At 53.0% G+C, this 9507-nt stretch overlaps 2 protein-coding genes across 2 annotated transcripts in view; one reads left to right on the plus strand and one right to left on the minus strand.

Moving 5' to 3' along the window:
* Positions 1 to 2484, plus strand: part of Vrk3 (VRK serine/threonine kinase 3) — a 30254-nt gene extending 27770 nt beyond the window's left edge. Inside the window, exon 14 of the mRNA XM_051148470.1 lies at positions 2339 to 2484. The gene's annotated coding sequence lies outside the window, so the exon portion shown is untranslated. The remainder of the gene's footprint in view (positions 1 to 2338) is intronic.
* Positions 2485 to 6774: 4290 nt separating this feature from the next.
* On the minus strand, positions 6775 to 9117 carry Atf5 (activating transcription factor 5). Its single transcript, XM_051148471.1, has 2 exons — positions 8761 to 9117; positions 6775 to 7439 (listed from the first exon to the last, which is right to left on the minus strand). The coding sequence occupies exons 1-2, from the start codon at positions 8936 to 8938 to the stop codon at positions 6775 to 6777; spliced, it is 843 nt and encodes a 280-aa protein (XP_051004428.1). The 5' UTR covers positions 8939 to 9117.
* Between the last annotated feature and the right edge of the window lie 390 nt (positions 9118 to 9507).

Consider the following 9507-nt stretch of genomic DNA (forward strand, 5'->3'; position numbering starts at 1 on the left):
GACCAACACTGCATGCTGTACCATCTTTGCTGAGGAAGAGCAGGAAAGATAAGGCCTTGGTAGCACGTGTGCTTGCGCTCTTCCGGTTACTAGGAAGGGGCACACATCCAGTTAGAAATTTCTGTGCTCTCTCAGCACATCTGCCTCTCTGCAATGAGGCCTGACTTTTCAAAGTCATAAAGAAAGCCATGAGCCAGGAAGACCTCTGTCAGTTTGAGGCCAGCCTGGTCTACAAAGAGAGTTCCAGCACAGCCAGGGCTACACAGAGAAACCCTGTCTCAAAAAACTAAAACAACAAAAGCCGCTTTCTTTTTGCTTTGCTTGGTCTCCAGTTCCCTCCCTCCCTCTGCCCCTCCCTCCTTCCCTTTATCCCTTCCTCCCTCTCTATATTTGGATTATTTTGTTTGTATTTTCTGTTTTTTTTTTTAATTTTAATTTTTTTTAATGTGCATTGGTGTGAGGCTGTCAGAACTTAGAGTTACAGACAGTTGTGAGCCATGTGGGTGCTGGGAATTGAACCCGGGTCCTTTGGAAGAGCAGGCAGTGCTCTTAACCACTGAGCCATCTCTCCAGCCCCCTTGTTTGTATTTTCAAGACAGGGTTTCTCTGTACAGCTGTCCTGGACTTCCTTTGTAGACCAGGCTGGCCTCGAACTCACAGCTATCCACCTGCCTCTGCCTCCTGAGTGCTGGGCTTAAAGGTGTGCCGCCTCCACCCAGATTCCAATACTCTTTTTTAAAAATATTTATTGAATATTATGTATACAGTGTTTTGCCTGCATGTACACCTGCAGGCCAGAAGAGGACATTAAATCACATTACATTATAGATAGTTGTGAGCCACCATGTGGTTGCTGGGAATTGAACTCAGGACCTCTGGAAGAGTAGTCAGTGCTCTTAACCTCTGAGCCATCTCTCCAGCCCTCCAATACTCTTAGTCTGAAATGCGAATCATTATTTCTGCCTCCAGAAAATTCCAGGCAGCTGATAGACCCTTCAGGACCAAGGACCCTAGACACCCTAGGCCACATAGATGCATCACCACTGCCAGAGACTGCTGGTCCTGGCACCCAAAGTCTGAATGGCACTTGAGAATGTCCCGTCATCTGCTGCTGCCTGCTGCTGTTCATGGCTGCCCAAAGCACAGGAGTATAAAAGCTGCTGGGTGCTGGGATGGCAGGTGGTTGAAGCCCAGCCTCTGCCCTGGGAGCTGAGAGCTGTGGGTTTCTCTGGCTTCTAGAGCCTGTTGCAATGGGCCCCGGACTCTCGGGGGCTTTGGTAACTAAATGGGCCTGGCCAGCTGACTGAGGGCCAGTGGAAGGACGAACGGTGGCGCCTCGGTGCTCTGCCTGGGTGCCTGCCTAGCCAAGTCATTCCAGGGATGGCTCTGCCCAAAAGCAGCCCAGGACAGGCTCTTCTGAGATAAAGTACCTCAGGGTGTCCCTGCCTCCCATGTTCATTTTGGTTTTTTCGTTTTTTGTTTTGGTTTTTGGTTTTTGGAGACAAGGTCTCTCTGTGCTAGCCTAGGCTGTCCTGGACTCACTTTGTAGACCAGGCTGGCCTCGAACTCACAGCGATCTATTTGCCTCCCTGTCTCCTGAGTGCTTGGATTACAGGCATGCACCACCACACCTGGCTCCCATGTTCATTTTGAAAGGAGAACAGAAACGTGGGAGCCTGTGGGGGCTAGTTTTATGGCAGCCTGACACAAAGTCAAGTCACTGGAGAGGAGGGAGCCTCAGTTAAGAAAAATGTCTCCATAAGATTAGACCAGTAGGGTTTTTCTTAGTGATTGATATGGGTGGGCCCAGCTCATTGTGCATGGTACCATCTCGGGCCTGGTGGTCCTGGGTTCTATAAGAAAGCAGGTTGAGGCCAAGCATGGTGGTGCAGGCCTTTAACCCCAGCACTCAGGAGGCAGAGGTCAGCCTGCTCTACAAAGTGAGTCCAGGACAGCCAGGACTACATAGAGAAACTCTGTCTCAAAAAACAGACAGACAGAGAGACACCAGGCTCAAGGCCAGCCTGGCCTACAAAGCAAGTCCAGGGCAGTCAGGGCTGTTACAGAGACACCCTGTCTAAAAAAAATTTAAAAAAAGAGCTTTCTGGGAAGTGTTTTCTGAGGTCAACACACAGAAGCTATGTTCCAGAAATGGCCAAAGGCATGAAGGAGTCATTGAAAACAGCTAACGCATGGCACTGTGAGAGGCCTGGACAGGCTCTTAGTGAAGGGGAAGCCAGAGTGGCCCAGCACTGAAGGAGTCGTGGCGAAAAGTGGAGGCTTTGCACTATGAGGAGAGCCCGAGACAGCTACTGGTAAAAGTGTGGCCCCTTTGCAGAAGCCCGTACATTAGGAGCCGCCGATACTGTGGGATGACCACCAAGAACAGCAGCATTGGCGGATGGAGCCTGTCAAGGGCTGAGATTAGCTGTGTGTGCTAGAGGGCGGAGCCAGACAAGTGGCCCGAGCCCTTTGAAGGGTCCCTGCAAGATCATGAGTGGATCGCAGACATCGGACATAGGGTTGTTTACACAGTCAGAGTTTGATTTTGATTGTGACTGTGCCATGGTTCTTCCCTCTTAAAGTTTTTTTTTTAAAGTTTATAATTAAGAAACTTTAAAGTTTAAACTATTAAGGTCTCCCACCCCCCAACCCCCCACCCCGAGACAGGATTTCTCTGCCCAGGATGTGATTATCCTGGAAGTCACTCTGTAGACCAGGCTGGCTTCGAACTCAGAGATTTGCTTGCCTCTGCCTCCCAAGTGCCGGGATTGAAGGTGCGTGCCACTCACCTGGCCTAATTTGGCTACTTTATATTTTATATTGTGATGTTCCTATTAACGTGAGATGTAGGGATGAATAGGAAAGGACTGGTTGTGGCTTAATAGTGATGCATTTGTCTGTCAAGCTGACAAGGGTTCAGTTGTGCTCGCTAATTTTATGTTAACTCAATACAAACTAGAGTCCCTGGAGAAGTGGGAGGGCCCAGCCCATTGTGGGTGGGACCATCCGTGGTCTGGTGGTCCTGGGCTCTATAAGAAAGCAGGCTGAGAGCTGGGCGGTGGTTCGAGGTCAGCCTGGTGTACAAAGTTAGTCCAGGACAGCCAAGGCTACACAGAGAAACCCTGTCTCGAAAAAAAAAAAAAAAAAAAAAAGAAAGAAAAAAGAAAGCAGGCTGAGCAAGCTATGAGGAGCACCCCTCCATGGCCTCTGCATTAGCTCCTGCCTTCCCGTTGCTGCCCTGACTTTTCTCACTGATGGACTATCATGTGGAAGTTAAGCCAATAAACCCTTTCCTCCCCAACTTTCACTTTGTCATGTTGTTTGTGGCAAAAACAAAACAAAACAAAAAACCAAACCAAAAAAAAAAACCAAAACAGACAAGGAAATAAAAAAGACCAAACTTTATTCCTGAGTCCTCCGGGACCTCAAGGCTAACAGCTGCTCCCTGGTGTCTCAGGCGCCCAGGAGAGGGCAGTGGACAGTACTGCGAGAAGCTGTACAGTGCAGTTGCCAGTGTTCTGTGTACATGATTACACCTGACCCCAAGAATGGAGAAAGGATGGGGGGAAGGGGAGTGAGGGGCTCTGCTCTGAGCAGGGCAAGGCGCTGGCTCTGTCTGAGGTCCACACAGGTTCCTCTGGGGCATGGCTCCTCCCTGTCCTTCCAGAGCTCACATGCACATCTGGAAGCCCCTGGATGCTGGCCACCTGGTGTGTTCCCTGCTGGGGGCCTGCAACCCTATACCCGTCTCCTGGATGGGGGCTACCCTGACAGGTATAGCCCTGGGCTTCAACACCCCAGAGATCTAAACCTCTATAGGGAGCTCAGCAGTAGCCTCAGCCTCAGGTGTGAGACCCAGAATGCCTTTGTCAGGGTGCTGCCATGACAGGGGCCTGGCGGGTAAGGGCAGGCGGGAAGGGTAGCCAGCGGCCTGCCTGTTGTCTGCACACGAGTGAAGAACCTGAGTGATGCTTTTCAGAGAAGCTCTCATGCCGTAGGGTCAGTGAGGGGGGGCTGCTCTCTGCCTCAGGTGAGTGTCAGGCTAGCAGAATCCCACACAGCTCAGCTGGGGCGCCACACACGGCAGAGCTGGCACTCGGCCTTGGGCCACAGGGTCAGAGCAGCCCAGAGCCCTCGTAGGATCCCTGCATCCACCTCCTGAGTGCTGGGGTTGCAGATGCTGGCAGGCCTGGTGCATGCAGTGCTAGGGATAGAACCCAGGGCATTGTGCCTGTGTAGCTTTCCCAACAGACGCACACCCCCATCCTAAGGGGCTTTTACTTCAGGAGCACATGGATACAGCCTTAAACCTGGTTGCCAGCATTTTCCCCAGGCCAAGCTCATTCTCCTTCCGCCCTGGGCCAAGGCCGCCCAGGCCATGGGTTTTGCTCCATGCTTGCTTTCCTGGTGTTCCCCACGCTGCCATGGATCCCTGGTCCTTCCTCCCTCTCCTCTGCACACACAGTTCTGAGCATCCTGCAAATCATAACTGTCTGCTGCAGACTGAACCCAGAATCTCTTGGACACCAGCTACACAGGGCTTCCCCAGGCCATGCTGGGGGTCTCACTTGTCACTATGGGAAAGTTCAGAGCAGAACCGGGGATAGGGTGCAAGGTCAGGGTGTAGGGGGCCTTGTGGTAGGAGCTCCAATGAAAGTGATGGAGCCTCCTGCAGCCATGCTAACCGCATACAAGGACTACTGTCAGTCGTGGTCCATAACTCCGTCTCCAGAGGATTATAGGGGACCTGCTGCACAGATTCGAGTGTTCCTGTTGGTGACCCCATTGCTCAGTCTGCAACTCTTTAAAGGGTCAAATTGATGCTATGTGCTCAACATGGCCACTACAAGCCAGAGTGACCCAAATGTTCCTCTTGGCTGGCCAGTTACCATGGGAGCAAAGATCCCTCAAGCAGACAGTACTCTGCAGGTACTCACCCTAAAGACTGTTCCTCCAACGCCGGGCGGTGGTGGTGCACGCCTTTAATCCCAGCACTCAGGAGGCAGAGGTAGGCGGGTCTCTGTGAGTTCGAGGCCAGCCTGGTCTATAAAGTGAGTCCAGGACAGCTAAGGCTACACAGAGAAACCCTGTCTTGAAAAACAAACAGACAGACTATCCTTCCAGAGCTGGGAGCCAAGGTCAGAGCTCGCTCTGGGGAGCCAAGGTCAGACCTCGCTCTGGGGACCCCACTCTCAGGAACCTTTGTTTATCCGGCTCATAACAGCACACACAGAATCTGACCTCATTAGCTTCCTCAGGGCAGTCCAGGTAGGACACATCTTTCCTCTGAGTCTTCTCAAAATGTCCTTAGGTTGTGACTTCACTGACCAGCAGTCCCCCCACACTGCTTGGTCCAAGGCCATAAACTACCCAGTGTAGCTGCTGGGGACCAGACTCGGGTCTCAGTTGATTATTTATTTTTTTTAAATCAAGACAGGATTTCTCTGTGTAGCCCTGGCTATCCTAGACTCACTCTGTAGGCTAGGGTGACCTTGAACTCAGAGATCCCGCTGCCTCTGCCTCCTGAGTGGAATGCTAGCATTAAAAGCAAGCACCACTACCCCCTGGCAGCTGCTGGCTTTTTATGTGGGATCTATCCTGGAAATTGGAAGTCAGGTCCTCTTGCTTGCTGGGCAAGCATTTTACCGGTGGAGCTCTCTGCACAGCCCTCTCTGCCCACTGCTGCAGTGGTCCAGCACTGTCTGAGGCATCTTTCTCGGTGTGTGCACGCTCTTGTGCCTTTGGCTTGCTGTCTGGTACTGCATCCTCGCCGATAGTTTGGTTACATCTCACGTTCCTGCTAAGCGGGTGGACTTGACATGAACAAATATTACTAGGTACCTTGTGCTTGCCTTCATTGTTGTGTTTGAAATGGGCTCACTCTGCCAGGTGTGGTGGCACACCCCTTTCATCTCAGCACGTGGGAGGCAGAGGCAGGCGGATCACTGTAGTTTACAAAGCAAGTCCAGAACAGCCAAGGCTACATAGAAACCCTGTCTCAAAAAACAAACAAACAAAAAAAAGGGGGTTTACTCTGTAGCCCGGACAGGCCTCAGACTGAGAGCAACCCTTCCACAGCTGAGCATGCTGAGTCGCTGCTGTACTGAGGAGTGTCAGCCCCAGTCATCTGGTTTGTTCCTGTGTGTCTCCCCAGAGTCTCCTCTCAAAGATAAGACACACAGGCCACAGGAAACGTCTGCATTTTATTTGTGCCCATAACCCCTGAAGGATCAGCCCCCACTAGATGCAACCCTTCCCCAACACCTTCACAAAACACTGATTCTCTCCAGAGCTAACATGACCCCCTAAGTTACCCACTACAGCCACCCCTATGCCTAGGCCAGCATATCCTCCTGTTCTGAGGACTTGGCTCCCTTCCCTTGGCTGGCTTTTCATGTCCGTGTCCCCTTCCTTAAAACCCTCCCTCCCTGACTAGGATCTCATCAGCACAAGTCACCCTGAGTGGCTTCCTGCCTTACCTCCATGCCAGGCCTGGCAGCCCCCCCACCCCACCCAACTAGGACTACCTGCAAAACCACACTTGTTTTAAGACTCTGGAAACCAGCGATCAGGCTCCTCGGATGCCCTGAGAGCCTGGGTTCCTCAGTTGCAATGAAGGGGGAAGGGGTACAGAAACTGACTAAGTCAATAACCCAGAATGGGGGTAGGTGGGGGAAAGCCAGACATGACTCAGGAGAATGAAGTGGGGGGTTTGCGTGAATCTCAAGGCAGAGGTACAGTAGACCTCCCTCCCCTGGCCTGCATTGCACCCTAGGTGCTGCGGGTCCTTTGGCTCCGGGCTTTGTACACCTCAATTAACAGGTCCTTCACGTACTGGATCTCTCGCTCCACTGACTCTGCCCTTTCCCTCAGCTCCCGGTTCCGTGCCTCCAGCCCCTGGCACTCGCCCTCCAGGGCCTCGCCCTCTGCCCGCTTCCTTTGGCGGTACCTGAGAGCCGCTGACTTATTCTGGTCTCTCTTCTTCTGCTTGCGGTCCCCTCGGGTGGTGGCAGGACTCGGATAGGGGGCTGGGCGGGAGGGTGAAGGCAGAGGAACCAGAGGAGGAGGAGGCTGCTGGGGCACAGGCAGGGCTGCCAAGCCTACGTCCCCTGGCCCGTTCTCGCTGCGGCAGTAGACAGCCAGCAGGTCCAGGGTGTCCAGGGTAGGGGGCTGAGGGAGGTCAAAGGTAGGTAGGGGCAAAGGCAGGGGCAGGGAGGGCGCTGGTGGTGGTGGTGGGGAGGGCGGGGGAAGGAGTGGGGCATCAAGGAAGAAGTCTTCCATCTGTTCTAGTTCCTTCTTGAGTAGGGATGCCATGGCTTCTAGGTCAGGGGGTGCTGGGGAGGGTGGGGGGAGAGTGCCTGGGGGCAGAGGGGCCTCCAGAGGGAGGAGGGCTGTGAAGTCAACCCGCTCTGTCATCCAGTCAGAGAAGCCGTCACCTGAGGATGGAGGGAAGGACATTAAAGGTCCCTGAGATCTGTGTTTTAACCACGTGGTGCTCACTCATGTCCCATTCACTAGATGTGACAAATGACCAGTCAGCCAACCACCGAATCTACAGACGTGTCATCAGACCAATAAGTCAGGGAAGCAAGCAATGAACAAGGCAATCAACCAATTAACCCACTGATAAGCAGTCAACAGACCAACTGGTTTACCCACCCACTAATCAATGAACAAACCAACCAACTAGTCAACCAGAGAGTTTACCAGGCAACCAACCAACCAGCCAATCATACAGCTCACCAGCCAACCAACCAACAAATTCATTAATCAACTAAGAAACTGATCCACTAACAATGAATGAGCCAACCAAGCAATCAGTCACCACATAGTTCGGTTGCCACCAGGTAACCCATGTAGTAAGCCAGTGACCCAAAGAGCTCACCAGCCAACACTCAGCTAAACCACCATCTAACCAATCACCCAGTCAGCCAACCAAACTGTTCACCAGACAACCTGGTGATGAGCTAATCAGCTCACTAGCCAATGACCAAGCCAGTGATTCAGATCAATCAACTAACCAATGAAATAACCAGCCAGCCACCCAGTGCAGCGGTCACTTGACCAATGATACACTCAACATAGGCCAGCCCCATTTCTGTAGCTTTCTGCTTACTGTGGGACCGGCTGGCTGCACTCTGGCACCTCTGTCTTCTTATTTAAGATAGGGTCTCTTATAGTATAGGCTGGCCTTGGACCTGCTCTGTTGCTCAATACCATCTTCTAAGAGTGCTAGGATCTCTCTCTTTCTCTGTCTCAATCGCTCCATTTTTACTGATTCTTGTTTTCTGTTTTTGAGATGGGGTCTTACTTCGCTGCCTAGGCTGGCCTGAAACTTATGGGCTCAAGAGCACGAGAAGCCTTTGGAACAGGGGGAGGCTAAAGGCATGTGACACCAGGTGCAGCTGCTTAATCGTTACTGAAATCCCAGTCTGGACCAACCACCCATTGTCTCCAAGCTAGAAGCGCCCTCAGGCCTTACGGTGGCTCCTGTCCTCCCATCCCTCAGCCCTCGGTTCAGATGCTGGCTCCGTGGTGACTTCTCAACTGGGCGTTTCATCACTTTTGCTCCGCCGCAGCTCTCTGCTTCCTGATGTTCACAAGAGCTTAGGGGTCCCTTGGTCTGAACCCGGGCACACCTGGAGCAGTGCTAGGCACGCTGCAGGCCCTCAGTACTGATCTTGTGAATGAAGGAATTCTTCCTTTTCTGCCCTTGCCCCCCAGCTCAACCCATCTCTACTCTTTAGCTGTTCTTACCTGCCAGAGGCTCTCCTCCCCCTGGGAGCCCCCCCTCCAGGGCTCCCCCGAGGACCTCATAGGGGCCCAGGGGGGCAGGGGCCAGGGGGAGTTTCCCATAGTCTACAAGCCAGCCCAGCCCGCTAGCTGGGAGCAGGGCCCTGTCCAGCTCCAGCCCCAGGGTCGCCAAGAGTGACATGGCTGAGGCACAGGCGCAGGGCACCGATGGCAATGGAGGCTGCGCCAACAGTTGAGAGGCAGCTTGGACGATTGTTCAGCTGGGTGAAGGCTGGCACCAGGGTGAAGGTGGAGGACCTGTGAGGGAGACAAGATGGGGTGCGGTTGGGGTCAAAGGCTGCTTGACCCACAGGCCACTCACACTTCCCTTCCCTCCCCGAATTCCCCCTCCCCAAAGTTCCACACATTACCAAGCCCCGTCTCCCCCCTCGACACAGAGACCTAGTGTTTTCCCAGGGGAATTCCCTCGGGGGGGGGGGTGGTCCCCTCCTATCCACCTCATCTTATTCTTTCTAAACAGTTCAATCCCAAGGGAACTTTCTTCTAGCTACGCCCTTTCCGCATCAATTATTTCTTTTAGGCTACACCTCCTTTAGAGTCCACTCAACTCGTAGTGGTTCCCAGAGGAATTCGGCCATGCCCGGGCCCTTCGGCAGTGTCACACACTCAAATCCCACTCTTAAAAGTTTAGGTGACTTCTACAGATCCTACGAGAAGCCACGCCCACTCGCCTGTCTGTCTCAGTCAGTT

This window comes from Acomys russatus, chromosome 7, assembly GCF_903995435.1.
Source record: "Acomys russatus chromosome 7, mAcoRus1.1, whole genome shotgun sequence".
Taxonomy (NCBI): domain Eukaryota; kingdom Metazoa; phylum Chordata; class Mammalia; order Rodentia; family Muridae; genus Acomys; species Acomys russatus.